Source organism: Oxyura jamaicensis, chromosome 28 (assembly GCF_011077185.1).
Source record: "Oxyura jamaicensis isolate SHBP4307 breed ruddy duck chromosome 28, BPBGC_Ojam_1.0, whole genome shotgun sequence".
In the NCBI taxonomy this organism is placed as follows: Eukaryota; Metazoa; Chordata; class Aves; order Anseriformes; family Anatidae; genus Oxyura; species Oxyura jamaicensis.
This window is the reverse complement of record NC_048920.1, coordinates 29844-44137: the sequence shown is the minus strand read 5'-3', so window position 1 is coordinate 44137 and position 14294 is coordinate 29844. Positions and strand designations below refer to the sequence as shown.

The following is a 14294-nucleotide window of genomic DNA, read 5'->3' as shown; positions in this document are numbered from 1 at the left end:
CGACCCCGACCCCGACCCCGACCCCGACCCCGACCCCGACCCCGACCCCCCCCAGCGGCTCCCCAGCCCGCTGCACCCTCCCGCCCCCCCCAACTTACGGCGCCGGGACCCAGCCGCAGGCACCACGTGATCACCCTCGCACCTCCCGCTCCCGCTCCCGCCCCCCCGGGGGAGGGGCGGCCTGGCCACGTGACCAGCTCCCGGCGGCCCCGGGCCCAACGCCCTGCCCTTGGCGCAGCTATGGCAGCCCGACTGCTGCCCGCCGTCAGGTGAGTGCCGCCGATCGGCCTGGCCCGGCCCGGCCCCGGCAGCGGCTCCGCTCGGCGGGAGCCCCGCGGCCGTTCTGCGGAGGGCACGGATCCGTGAGAGGCACGGGGGGGCCGCCCTGGGGGCGCTGTGTGCTGAGGGGACGCTTTGTGGTCTGCACGTCCGGCGGAGGTGTAGGGCGAAGCTGTGGAAGGGCGCGTTAGGGAGCCAACAGTAAATCTTCGGTAGGGAAGTCCTTTTTCCCCCAAATACTTGCGAATATGTGGATTTAAGTATTGACTCTCTCCTTGCCTCAGTGTCTGTATTTATCATAAGTTCTGTTGCATTGCTGCGATCTGGTGAGGTTGGCCCGCCCCCCCCCCGAGGTATGCGATAGCTTTGTATTTTATTTTTTATTTAGATGAAATAGCTCTCTGTGAATCCGGAAAAGTCACTCTCCCCAAATCTTTCATCAATAATGAAAAAATAAATAAGGGTCAAGTATTTGCATCTGTTTTGCGGGATGCCACCACAGCTGTAAAACTGTAGTGTTACGACAGCATGTGCTCTACTGGGAAGCTTGAAAAGCCTTGGCCATGTAGGCTTGGCTAAATGTTACCCAGACTGTAATGAGCTAAATAAGATATTGGTGCCTAGCAAATTAATCAGATTACTTATTAACAAGATGACAAGAACCACATTATTAATGTGCTGAATCCTTTAGTCTCTTTTATCAAGGGTCTAAGCCAGTGGTTCTCATACTTTGAAAAGCAGCTCATACTTAGAGATTTTTGATGCTTCCACATTTTTTATTCTTGAAAACTCTTGCTGATAAAAAAAAAAAAGCAAACAGGTATGCTTTCTTACAGTTGACAAGGACTACTCGGGTCTAGGGAAAAAAAAGGATGATAACCAGATACTTGTCTGCTGCTTTTTGTCTGAAGTAAGACCTCACAGGAAGCATTTGTGACCCTTGATTTCTTTATCGATCCCCTCCATTTTAGTCACAACCTGCTGAGAGAGATGCAACGATACAATGAACTGAAATTTTGCTACTTTTGATTCTTTCAGGTTTATCATCAAAGGAAGCCTGGCTGGAGCTGCTGTATATGTGGCATATGATCAGGGATTGCTGGGCAGTGGCGCAGAAGGTGCTGAAGCCCTCAAAAAAGCTCAAACGATACTGCTTCCGGCTATCAAAGAATGGACAAGTTACGTAGGCTGGGAGGTAAGGACCGTGCAGATAAACACAGTCAGCAAATTGGACATCCTCTGAATAAGGAGGAGAAAACATTGGGATGATATTCAGGTTCCAGTGATGTTGGCAGAAGTTTTGCTGTTTAATCTGAATTTCACACCAGGAATTCTTTGAAGAGGATTAGGGGAGAAAATTGTTTGTTGATATCATTTGAAAGCAGACAAGGTAACTAGCCTATGCACGGTCAAAGAGGAGAGACTGCAAGCCTGATCTTGGAGATATTTCAGTATGCTTTTTATTGAAGGATCCTATATATTTTTAAAAAATTAAATAAAAGATTCTTCTGATTTGTCAGACTGCTAACAGTCAAACTGAATTTAAATTGCCTGAAGAGGTCCTTGTCTTTGAGTAATTCTTAGTTTTTAAAATCCTCAGGACAAGCCTTTGCTGAAAGTTGGAAAAGTATTTCCCATATTGGAAACTATAATAAGCAAATACATAACTGTAAGGAGAAAGTAATTAAGTATTTATGGAGGTAATTTTTCAGGAGTACCCAAATGTTAAGTACTACCTTCTGCCTCTACTTTACACTGTAGGAAAGAAAAAACTCCAGGCTTTAGGGCACGTCTGATGCATTTTGAGACTTACAGAGAGCAAGCACTGAAATATCTTTTGAGATCTGAGGACACGAAGCTTCTCCAAGGTGGCTTATAAGTGAAACCTCCAAGTGCTGATACTTTGTCTTTCTCTTTCCAGCTCCCACCCACTCCAAAAATTGACTTTTCCCCCTCTGATTCCTGGAATAAAGGTAAAATAATTTTTCGTTTAACTGTGAAAGGGGCAAAGGACCAACAGTGATGCAGCTTATCTCAGTACTGCCATCCTTAAGTGAATTATGGAGAAAGGGATGATTGTGTAGTTTGGTAGAGGGAGCACTGGATCTTGGACTAGGGATGCGTGTTCTGCTTCAGGTTCCACAACTAGCACACTGAGTGACTTTGTGCATTTCATTTTATCTTACTACCTTAATTTCCAATTGTGAAATCAAGAGGAAGATGTGTGCCCATAAACCTCTTTGCCTTTTCTAACTGGAGAAGCTAATACGTCTTCTACCTACAAAGCTTGCTTGCCTACTGGTGGGTACTGCCAGTGCCCCAAGGTACTCTTGTATCCCAGAACGTAAGATTGAATGTTTCAAGTATCGGGGTGGGTGTCTGTGGCTTCAACAATAACTAGACAAGAGTTTATGGACCAGTAACAAACATGAGGTCATCAGTAGTGGTAGTAGTGATCAGGAAAACTAGAGCATAAAAAATCATGACTTGAAAAAGGTGAATCTTTTATAAACTCTTCATATACTAGTGTCTGAACTCCTTTTCTGACTTTTGAGAGGGGATGAGTATTCCCGTAATTGCTAGAACTTTAGAGATCATGTTTGAAGGCCAAAGCATGTTATAAATACCTAATAATTTATAGTTCTTATGGTACAGCAAATAGTCTTAATTTAACTGTGAGGAAACAGCCCACAAACACTGTGACATACCCAAAACTACATGTGGAGCCTGTGGCAAGACCAGAAATGAAGTTGAACTTAGATGAGTATCAGTTCCTTGTTTTAACCTTGAAATTGTCTCTCTTATACGGGTCCTGAAGCTGAAATTTCTCTGTCACATGATACTGAGACAATAAAGATGTATTTGAACCAAGGATTACTCAGGCCTCAGGTGCTTGAAAGCTTCTCAGAAAAAGCTAGATCTTTATCTCTGTCTTTAAAGAGATCTGTGATGCTAGAATAACATTAGGAATTTTGGCTTGAATGATGGTCTTCCTGGGAAAATAATTCTCTGCTTTCTTTGCAGGAGTGCAGACAGTCGTGTCTGCTTTATCTGTAGCTCCCACCAGGGCCTGTGAATACACTGTGGAAGGCTGGAAGTATATGAAGCATCTTGTCAAATGAAGACATTCTTCAGGATTCATGGTTCTCTCTATGGTGTATTCTTATTGGGATGATATATAGTCCATCCCTCTAGCTGGCAGCTCAGCCATGCAAGGGCTACAATAAAAGACTGTGGAACATCTATTTCTGTTTGGGTTGGTTTTAGCACGCACCTTAATGATTTCTTTGTGCCTAATGATTAGACGCTTCAGCAGAGATCAGTTGTACTGAAGTGTTGGCTATATGCTGAGGTACAACCTCTGCAGCTATGCTTCCAAGAGAGGGACAGAGATTGTACCTGATGTTGGCAGCGGAGGCAGCATTTCTCCCACACTGATGCGCTGACATGCCACGTTGTTTTTGTCTGTGCTAGTAGCAGAATGAGCCAAGACAGAAGAACAAAGCAGAAAATAGACAGGGGTTAACAGAATAGGACAAATGCTTACTCAGATCAGGCAGCAGATTTAAAACACAAGAAGGAAAAAGGATTTGTAGGGGGATTTTTGTTTCCCTTTTAAAAAATGTTTTATGAAGACATTATGAATTTATGAAGAATCTGCCAAGGGATTTCAGAGTTGGCTAAGGTATAAATAGCTTTAAAATGTGCTTAAGATAATTCCTAGAGGCTAGATCTGTCAGTGGCTCTTAAACCTAACTGTCTAAATGGAAACCAAAGGTCAGTAAACCATGGAGTGCCAGAAACCGGGAGTTTATCACCCAATTCAGTAACAACAGGATTGCTCTGTATGTACTCTGTCCTGACATACTTTTCTGTATGTATCTGCCACTAGAAGGGAAAGAATAGTGAGTGGGAATAGCCTTTTGATCTGACCTAGTCCACCTATAATCCTCTTACTACATCTTAATGTCAATGAATACATTCAGTAAACAAGTGATCCTTTCACACAATTGCTGACTTTAAGTCAAATGTTTTGTCACATCTGGTTTGTGACCTATAGAAATAAAAGTAGGTAAGATGGTGTGAATTGGATTCCTTTCCTGAGCAGACAGGCTGGATGGCCTTCTTCACCATTTGTCCTACAGGATCTTTAAATCAGTTTTGCAGTGGGAGATTGCTCGAACTTTGACAACTGCAATGTATTAATTTTGTTATGCTGGTGTGTACGCTAGTTGATTTTAAAACTTGTAACACTTTGTCAGTGTATTTCTGGGAGCTGTCTGCTACTTTAACTGCAAAGGGAGATCTGTAAGGCATTCTGCTCTTTCCTCTTTGAAAGCAAGTTACATAGTTTAACATAGAGCCGAATAAATTAGTTTTCCAGGGACTACTGAAACAAATCAATTAACTGTAAACTTTTTTTATTTATGGAAAATGGAATGCTTCATTAACAGACATTTAAAATGGGATGTGAACAACACATTACAAAAACAAATGAGTTCACATTGGATTGAGTGACATAATATGGCAGCAGCTTAAAAAAAAATACACTTACAGTAACCCTTAAGTTACAATTAATGGTAACCCTGGGTGACAAATTCAGTTCAGTTGCCACCTTGCATTAAAAATTAAAACACATTCAATAGCGACGGTTGAAACGGGGATCATTGGGTCTGCTTGCTCTCTCCTGGCCAGCAAATCCTTCTCCTTGCATTCCTCCTCCGTGCATCATCTGACTTTGGTTGCCACCTTGGATGAAACCTCCACGCCTAGAAAGTAATTCAGAAGTTTTTATTTTTTTTCTTTTGACTCCCGTAGTCAGATTGAAATAACAGGTGGCTTTTTAAAAATATTTTTGTGCATTTTCATTCTCTTCAAGAAGATGTATTATGTAAGAGCCACAGGAATATTTTATTATTCCTTGACATTTAAATAAATTAGATAACTGACGTTCCCATAAAATGCTTTTTTGGTTAAGTTAAATACAAGAGACACACCTTAAAAAGGAAAAGAAACTAACATGAAGAAATGCTTAGCTCTTTTTAAACTTCTTACCCTGACATGCCTCCACGATGCATCACATGGCCGGGTCTTCCTCTACCTCCACCTTAAAACAAAAAAAAAATCCTTTAAATCCACAGTAAGTTTTACTTCATATCCAAGGATAACGCCTGTATTTCCTGCTGTAAGTACTACACCTAATGAGCTGTTGTGCAAGAAGCATACCTTGCCATCTCTCATGATCCCGTCCTATCATTCCTCCATCCACACTGCTCTGCCATGAACGATCTTGATGTCCTTCAAACTTTCGACCATGATCTCCCCAGTCACGTCCATCCCTACAAAAAGTATTAAAAACATACCTCTTCACAGGTATGTGGTAGGTAGAGCACACAAATTCAAGTGAAAACACCTATGTCACAAACTTACTCAAATAATTTACCAAGGTATATGCCAATCTTGTATTATCTATTTAGTCAAATCTCAGTAATAAGCCTTCAATTCCAACCTCTCTACAAGGACAAATATGAAAATAGTTTTTTTTTCATTGGGTTTATGCTACATTAATGTCCTCATTTCTTCCAAACAATCCTAGTTGTGGTTTTGACCAGTCCATTTGTTTATGGTGTTTTCTGTAGGCTGGCTTACTCATAGCATTTATAAAAAAATCCCCAATACACACAATAACACCCTCTCCCTATTCTGTAAGCACTTCATTGACTGGTATTCTTTTTAAACATCTGACAGGATGGTGCTGTCAGCAACTACAAACCTTCGAAGAACCGTTATCCTGAAAATGTCAAGCTTTGACAGAAATGTTAAGCTAATTAATTGAAAACATGAGGACTTTCAGACAAGAAGTTACTTTAAAAAAATCATGCCAAGTTATATATTTTGATATACAAGGCAAGCTGAAAGAGCTACTCAACTGTAGTCCCCTCCAAAAGAGAGCAAATTCAGGAGTGAAACTTGAAAAAAAAGAATTGTACTTTCAAAAATCCATCACACTTTCACATACGTAAATATTCACTAGATGCACAAGAAAAAAATATCTTCAGTTAAGTGTACTGACCGTGACTGTGGGGGTATCCCTCTACTTTCACTCAGTCTTCTGTCAGATCCATAGCTACCCCAACTTTCCCGAGAGTCTCGTGAGTGACGGTCTGGTCCTCCATGGCGCTCATCTGGATAATGCTAAAAAGCAAAGAACATTTATATGAGTGCCTCTAACTGACTCTATAGTTCTTGGAAATTACTTGGCCATAATTATTCAATCTCAGAATTGTTTAGGAGGCAAGGCATCTCGTGAGACCATCTAGTCTAACCTTCCTAACTCAGAAAGGGTCAGCCAAAGCAGGCTGTCCAGGACCATCCTTGGGTTTGTGGTTATCTCCACAGCTAGAGCCTTTACAGCTTTCCTATGCAACCTGTTCCAGTGTTTGACCACGTTCACAGTTTAAAGTTTTTTTTTTTTTTTTCCTTCAGATGAAATTTCATGTTTTCCAGTATCCCTGTTGATTCTTGTCTTGCAGGCACTACTGAGAAGAGCCTGGCTCCATCTTCTCTATGGCCTCCCATCAGGTAGCAATGCATACTGGTAAGATACCCCCTGGACCTTCTGTTCTCCAGACTGAGCAGTCCCAGCTCTATCAGCCTCTCCTCACAGGAGAGATGCTTCAAGCCCGTAATCATCTTTGTGACCTGGTGCTGCATTTGCTCCATTAAGTTCTGTTCTTTCTTGTTGTGGGGACTCAGTACTGGACACAGTACTCCAAATGCGGCCTCATCAGTGCTGAATAGAGAGGAATGATCACCTTTCTTGACCTACTGTGGCAACATTCTTCCTGATATAGCCCAGGATGCTACTGACTTTTGCTGTGAGGATGCACTGCTGTCTCAAACAGCTTGTTGTCTTCCATACTACCTTATAGAGTAAATTTTGTGTTCCTGTACTTTTGCCTTCTCTATAGCAATCTCTTCTATAATCTACTTCTTTGACATATTTCACTTGTTTTGTTTACTGAGTACTAGAGTAACTATATCTTACACAGTAAGTCTTTGAAGTACATTTCATCGTATTAATGAAAACGAGACAATCTTGTTATGCACACATACTTCTGGCATTATGATTTACTTATTAACTACAAAATTTTGATTTGAATCACACGATGAAAAACCAATATATAGGAAGTTATTTTTGTAGCTTTATAAAGCAACTCACTTGTCCATCCCGATCTCCCATCATTGTCCTCGATCCATCTCTCCTACAAAGAGGCAATTAAAATCAGACCATAGTAGTAAAAGATACAGCAGTGTGTAACAGTATATGTGTAACAACACCGATAAAAAAAAATCTGTGGTGTTACACAGATTTATGTAACAACACAGATGAAAAATCTGAAAAATAGCAGGAACATACGGAAGTTATGACACATTTTAGCTTCTTGGAAAATCTAGTTAATTCTAAGGTATGAAACAGAATATTCTCTGCTAAGATGCTACGTACCTACAATATTACAGTTTTTTTTTTTTTTTAAGAATCCTACAAATCTGTCAAACAGTGTTACAAGCAGAACACTCTGAATGAAATCTGCCAGAAACTTTAATTCATGGTACAGATCTCTTCATGGTTGCATATGTCCACTGCCGCTAAATCATGCTTAAATCACACCCAAAGTCCACAGCCACTACATTATGCTTAAAATGAAATGCAAAATAAACATGCAGTGAAGAAAAAGCAGCAAAATATGTCATTAAATACATTTTTTTTCTCCTTGATTTCAGACAACACAGTGGAGTTAAGACACCAACCTGTCTATTGAATGGTCTTGATAACGGCCACGATCCCTGTGATCAAAGTCATGGAAGCGATCCTGGCGACCAAAATCTGAATGGTACCTATCGTTCATTGCCATTCGTTTTGCTTCTGGCCAGTATGGATCATCTCTCCTGAAATAAAAGGTACATGATTTTAGTCAGGTTAAATAACTTTTGATATTATTCCTTCCTTCCACACTATGCAAACCAAAAACATGTAAATAAGTTCAAAAAGGCAACAGAAAAAAAATCAGGATATTTGGAGGTTTTCACACACTATCATCTCAGTGCAGTCAACGACAGCAGATTAACAGAAGCTGAGACTATATGGAGAGTTTTTCATAGTGCAGGCTGATGAGACACAACCTAGCAGCAAAATGTTCTCCGCTTGTATCACTTGTATTAGTTGGCTTTACCTGCCATCTATGTCATATGGTCTTCTCATTGCAGACCGACGTTCTTGTTCATAGCGCAGTTGCTCATGCTGGCGTCGCAACTCTTCTCTTTCTCTCTGAATGCGATCTTGTTCTCTTCTCCTTTCATGCTCTATGTGCATCCGTTCTCTCTCCAGTCTCTCTCTTTCCATTCGCTCTCGTTCAAGACGCTGCCTTTCAATTTCCAGTCTTTCACGAGCAATCTCAAGTCGTTCCCTTTCTTCACGTTCCCGGATAGTCTGCAGATGCTGCTGTCTCTCCCGACGCTCACGTGTACTATTTTAACAGAATGAAAGGTTATAGATCTGATACTTCAACAAATAAAGGAAGTAAAAATGGGAAAAATTTAAACCACAGTGACTGTAAACTTGTGTGAGCTCCTGTAAATTAGTTCTGGGGTGTGGGGCAGTAAGGGAAGACACTCAGTGTACACGCTGATTACTTATATTTAGAGAGTGATCTTATTACTCCCACAAAACCCACCTTTGGGGCAAATAATCCTATATGATCAGGAGAATTTCAGGAGAATATTCTGAGAAAGACAACCTTTCTCCTGTTCTTTCCCTACGTATTTCAGTGTGCCAAGTTTAGAACGATTATTTCACCTCTACTATAATGTGTTCTCAGCTAAGGAGAGCTGATTATCTAAATCTAAAGAATGGAAAAAGACCAAAAAAGAAACTGCATTTTTTTTCCCCAAACAAATTCAAGCTCAGTATTAATAGTTAATAATCCATACCTTCCCAGTTCAGTAGGTATGTGGTCCACACACATATAACAATTGACAAATAAAAAAACATAAATAAAACAAACTCTCTCTTAGACAGTTTAATTAAAAGAAAATTGCATTAATTCTATTAAAAAAGACTTAAAATAATTTAACTGTTGCTCTTACCGGCGCTGTTCTGCCTCCCTCATTTTTCGCTGTGCTTTAATTTTGTCAAATGGCACAATGCCTTGTCTCTCTTTGCTCTCTGATTTGCGATCCTGGCTCTTAATGCTCTGTATTTAATATTGAAGTACAGAAAAACTTAATGGAGTACATTTATAAAAAAACAACTATTACCAACAGTACTCAACGCTCTGTTTCCATTCATACATACCACGTCTCAAAGCTTGGCCCCAACTTTTTTTTTTCCTAAACATTGCAGACACATAACAACATATTACTTACCTTCCCATATTTAGTTTGGCAAGATTTCATTGCTGAGCACATATCAGCTATGAAAAGTATTATACTAATTAAGATCTAAATCCAGATTATAGAAACTCTGATTAGACAGATCAGTAAGACAAGTGTAGAGAGATGCATCTTAGTGGGATTCCTTATCTGTTTTGAAGGAAAACTTATACATCATGTTTCCTACGCAAAAACATTACTTACTCTGTCTTTTGATGCAGTTGATGTTTTCACACTAATAACAGGTTCTCCTTTGGATTTATCCATTACTACAGTTCTCTCTGTTCCTTTATTTCCTATATAAAACAGAGGTTGAGCAGAAAGAGGTGGAAAAAAGACAGTCAAACTACATAGCATACACCACACATTTCTATGCTAGAAGCTACCTCCTCTGGCATGTGAAAATAGGCACTTAAACCTCTCTTCAAAAAGCATTTTTTCAATACACCTCATCCAAGTGTTTCTGTTAAGGCTGATAAAATGTCAACAGCCCTCCATTACACTATCTGGACTTCCAAGTTAGAACCTGAAATCATTCTAGAATATTGGTACCCTCTGGAAACAACTACCTATAATTGTTTATATTTAACCATATCTTTTATTCTAAGAAAAAAGAATAGACAAATTACCTGATTTGTTAGTTTTAGGTTGATCTGATGAACTAGGCTTCAGTTCATCTTTATCTTTTCTTTCTTTTTCATCTTTGTCTTCAGTCTTTTTAGAATCATCCTTTTGGTCAGATTTCTCATCCCTTTTAATACTGCCTGGTCTATAAATAGATATTGATATAGATTAGACTGATACAGAGTAAGAGAAAAAAATCAAAGAAAGATGCTAGCAAAGCAAAACAAAGTAGAATTCTGACTTGCTAAGACAGACATAGTTAAATTCCCACAGATTTCTTTCAACAACTTTTTCCACCATAATATAAGACAATCAGACCATGCTGCGCAGTTCTCATAAAAACCTGACTGAGATTCAGATATCTCAACTGGAGGCAAAATGGAAATAAAAAAATAAATCACACTACTACGTGCTTAATACCCACAAAGATTCTTACAAGACACGACACTTACGAAATGTAAACGTGAACCATTTTTGCAGTGGAACTGCCAAGCCACCAGTAAGTTAACACTAGTGCCCAGGCAAGCCTTCCCAAGGACTCGGTGAAATGAAGGCAAAAACTTCTCAGCAACTAGCATTTAATAGGTGTTACACCTCAAGAAGATTATTAAAGATAATTAGTGTTTTATTCAATCCTTTATAGTGTCTTTTTCAGCTACTTTAAGTAGTCCTGAAGCAAGAAAAAGCCTAACACTGAAGAGGAACACATTCTGGAAACATGATCTTAGGCAATTGATCTTTCACTGTAATCACATCAACATGAGAAAGCCCTGTTCTCTAATGTAATGAAGAAACAGCAACTTATCAATCAAAAATTTAAAATACCCTGTAGGTTTATGACACAAAAGCACCAGTCTGTACTGGAAAAAAAAAAGTTACAGTTAAATGAAAAGGTATGCTTGCAAATGCAATCCTTCCAATGCCTACCTTAAAGCACATAACAGAAACAACTAAGTTAGACATGGAGCATCAAGAACAATCTTGTAGTAAGAGTTAGAAAAATGTACTTTTTGTCACAGAAAATCTTTTTGTCACAGAAATTCTTACTGTTACTTTTTCCTGACAAATCAACATAAACTGAAGAATAGCAGAATCTCTGAACACAGAATTTTTCAAACAGTACCTCTCACTGACTGTTTCTTTCTTCACCTCGTTCTCTTTTTTTTCAGTTGGCTTCTTCCCGGCAGGTTCATTTTTTGCCTGAAATTTATTTTGTACATCAGCTGAGATTGTGGTTTCAATTATTTGTACAATGTAGTGTAACGAGATATCTTTGAGGATCAATACTCACTTTTTCTACAGAAATTATTTTCCCATGTAATTCTGTTTTGTGGAGGTGAGTAATACACTTTGTTGCTTCTTCAGCTGTAGACATCGTAACAAAGCCGTAACAGCGAGCACCAGGGCTGCGAGCATTGGTGACAACTTTTGCACCAACCACCTTTCCAAAAGAAAGGTATGTTACACTCACCGTAATGAATACCCACCATTTAACAACAACAAGTACAATTGTAGAATATCTGGAGTTAGAAGGGACCCACAAGGACCATTGAGTCAAACTCCTGGGTCTGCAGGGGACCACCCAAAAATCAAAAAACATGTCCAAGAGCATTGTCCAAACACTTCCTGAACTCCAGCAGGCTCAGTGCCATGACCACTGCCCTGGGAAGCCTGTTTCAGTACCCAAACATCCTCTCAGTGAAAAACATTTTCCTATTATCCAAACTGAACCTCCTTTGATGCAGCTTCACACAGTTCCCTTGGTCCCATTAATGGTTACCAGAGAAAAGATCGGTGTCTGCTGATCCCCCTCATGAGGAAGCTGTAAGGCTGCAAAGTCATCACCATTCAGTCTCTTCTTTAGGCTGAAGAGCCTCTCCTCACACATCTTTCCTCAGCCACTCCTAACACATCTTTCCCTCTAGACCTTTCACCATCTTTGTTGCTCTCCTGCGGACGCTCTCCTATAGTTTTATGCCCTTCTTATACTGTGGTGCCCCAAACTGCACACAGTACATGAGGTAAGGCCACACCAAAGCACAGCAGGACAATCCCTTCCCTCAACTGGCTAGTAGTGCTGTGCCTGATGCATTCCAGGCTATAACTGGCTCTTTTGGTGGCCAGGCTGCACTGTTGACTCATATTCAACTTTCCAACTTTTCTCAACTTAGTCCTAAGTATGTCTTTAATAAATAAGTGTTCTTTGTTTATTGTGAACTTCCAGTGAGCAAAGATACTATACTACATCACAGGACACAGAAAAATACATAAACAATGACTGGCTGTTTACATAAGGACCGGAAAAATATTTTTATTTTTGTTTGGAAATAAGAAGATAAAATAAAACAGCACTCATTTGGCATGGACTTGTGCAGGCTTTTTTCCTGTTATCCCGCTGACATTTGCAGTGACAAAATCATATAAAGTCTTAAGACAGTTAAAGGGGAGGGGACAGGGCACAAACACAGGAAGACCCTTACCTTCCCATATTTGCTAAACAGATTCTTCAAATCTGTAGCTCTGGTAGTAGAAGCAAGTCCACTCACCCAAAAGTTTCTACCAGAACTGCTGGCAGTGCGACCTAATCAGGAAAACAAACAAACACACACACACCCCAAATCCTAATTATTTCAATTATTTCTGAATTTAAAAGGAACAGTTCCACAAATCTTATTTTTTAAATCATAGAGCAAAGGAAATGTAAAGTATAACAGTCATCCCCCAATAATTCACATTCCTGAAGGCAACTAGTATTAAAAATCCAAAATCTTTAAGATGGAACTACAGGCTTTGTTCTGTGCAACAGAGGTATGTCAGATCATTCCTCAAGAAAGAAACTGAACTATAGCATCTCTGAAATAACCGTGGCTGTTCAGAATGCGTAAGTATAGATCCCAGTAACTTTGCACTTACAGGAAAAGGTTGAAGACCTGCTAGGGTTGTGGGAACTGTGATAGTACCCACATATGCTCATGTCTTGCCTTTAGCTCCTCAATTCGTAAGGAATGATGGCGGGATGCAGATTAACTGTACCTCTCAAGCAAAAAAAAAAAAACGCATAAAAGCAAGAAAATCTCTTCCTGAATGTCTGCCTACATGCATTCCACAGCTGGGATATGAATGGTTCACATATGACTTCAGTTACTGGAGTCAGAAAAGACCTAGCATTGTTCAACTATGCAACTATTCTTCAGCTATGCAAGAACTACAGAACACCTTCACAGTTTGGCACCCAAAATGGAAAAAGTTTCGGTGCCATTTAAATACATGAATACTAGATTTCAAATTATTTTCGCAAAGCAGAAGATTGTGGAAAGAATCACAAGTATATAGTAAACCAAACAAACATATAAGGCTGTTAACTCAATAACTGCTGTTGGTAAGTATCTTCAATGTAATGAAAGACATATTTGCCACATATTAACATCTACCTTTGGAGATCAAGATACAAACAAAAGGGTGCAACGCAGATATCCTTGCATAAAATGAAATAGTTGTTTGTTGTAATTACATTTTTAAAAGTTCAGAAAAAATATAGCATGATATTTAACAACTGCACAGATTCCAACACTCTCATGCCAAAACACTCTGTCCAATACAATAACTGCTTCGCCAATATTTTTTTTCAAATGTTATTTTTGAAAATAAACATACCTTTCTCATCTTTTGAGATTATCTTTGTATCTCTGTCCTCCTCAACAGGGCTAAAGATAAAACATCCCGTTATTCAAGTCAAAGAGAATAATGACTAACTATAAATTATTAAAAATGCTAAAATTAAATACCTACCAGAAAATATGTTGTAAAAAAAAAACAACACACCTTTATATACTTGATTTAAGAAATCTGACAAGAAATAAGGGAGGTCAGATTCTTAAACAGGCTTATATTAGGAAGAACATTACAAATAACAATAATTTAAGAAAACAACCTTTGAAGGTTGAGGAAGGAAAGAAATC

At 39.3% G+C, this 14294-nt stretch overlaps 3 protein-coding genes across 4 annotated transcripts in view; 1 reads left to right on the top strand and 2 right to left on the bottom strand.

Annotated features, from left to right (window-relative positions):
- Positions 1-169, bottom strand: part of HSD11B1L (hydroxysteroid 11-beta dehydrogenase 1 like) — a 10830-nt gene extending 10661 nt beyond the window's left edge. The window contains exon 1 of one of the 2 annotated variants that reach the window (XM_035348159.1): positions 99-169. The gene's annotated coding sequence lies outside the window, so the exon portion shown is untranslated. The remainder of the gene's footprint in view (positions 1-98) is intronic. The other variant, XM_035348158.1, reaches the window with a different exon arrangement.
- On the top strand, positions 154-3524 carry MICOS13 (mitochondrial contact site and cristae organizing system subunit 13). Its single transcript, XM_035348160.1, has 4 exons — positions 154-269; positions 1318-1474; positions 2201-2252; positions 3304-3524. The coding sequence occupies exons 1-4, from the start codon at positions 241-243 to the stop codon at positions 3399-3401; spliced, it is 336 nt and encodes a 111-aa protein (XP_035204051.1). The 5' UTR covers positions 154-240; the 3' UTR covers positions 3402-3524.
- A 1183-nt stretch (positions 3525-4707) lies between these two features.
- LOC118179152 (scaffold attachment factor B1-like) overlaps positions 4708-14294 on the bottom strand; it is a 19819-nt gene continuing 10232 nt past the window's right edge. The window contains exons 7-20 of the mRNA XM_035348266.1: positions 13990-14056; positions 12816-12916; positions 11627-11776; positions 11459-11535; positions 10341-10480; positions 9916-10007; positions 9427-9533; positions 8514-8807; positions 8092-8229; positions 7502-7544; positions 6353-6474; positions 5506-5618; positions 5335-5386; positions 4708-5048 (exon numbers count right to left, since the gene is read on the bottom strand). Of these exons, the coding sequence (XP_035204157.1) occupies positions 4919-5048; positions 5335-5386; positions 5506-5618; positions 6353-6474; positions 7502-7544; positions 8092-8229; positions 8514-8807; positions 9427-9533; positions 9916-10007; positions 10341-10480; positions 11459-11535; positions 11627-11776; positions 12816-12916; positions 13990-14056 (1626 nt within the window). The 3' untranslated portion in view covers positions 4708-4918. The remainder of the gene's footprint in view (positions 5049-5334; positions 5387-5505; positions 5619-6352; positions 6475-7501; positions 7545-8091; positions 8230-8513; positions 8808-9426; positions 9534-9915; positions 10008-10340; positions 10481-11458; positions 11536-11626; positions 11777-12815; positions 12917-13989; positions 14057-14294) is intronic.

What these genes read in the sequence shown, in the direction of transcription:
- MICOS13 (XM_035348160.1), top strand. Translation starts at nt 241, where the DNA reads ATGGCAGCCCGACTGCTGCCCGCCGTCAG. An exon ending in CAAGTTACGTAGGCTGGGAG is followed by an intron (nt 1,475 to 2,200) that starts GTAAGGACCGTG and finishes TTCTCTTTCCAG; the next exon opens with CTCCCACCCACTCCAAAAAT. An exon ending in CTCTGATTCCTGGAATAAAG is followed by an intron (nt 2,253 to 3,303) that starts GTAAAATAATTT and finishes CTTTCTTTGCAG; the next exon opens with GAGTGCAGACAGTCGTGTCT.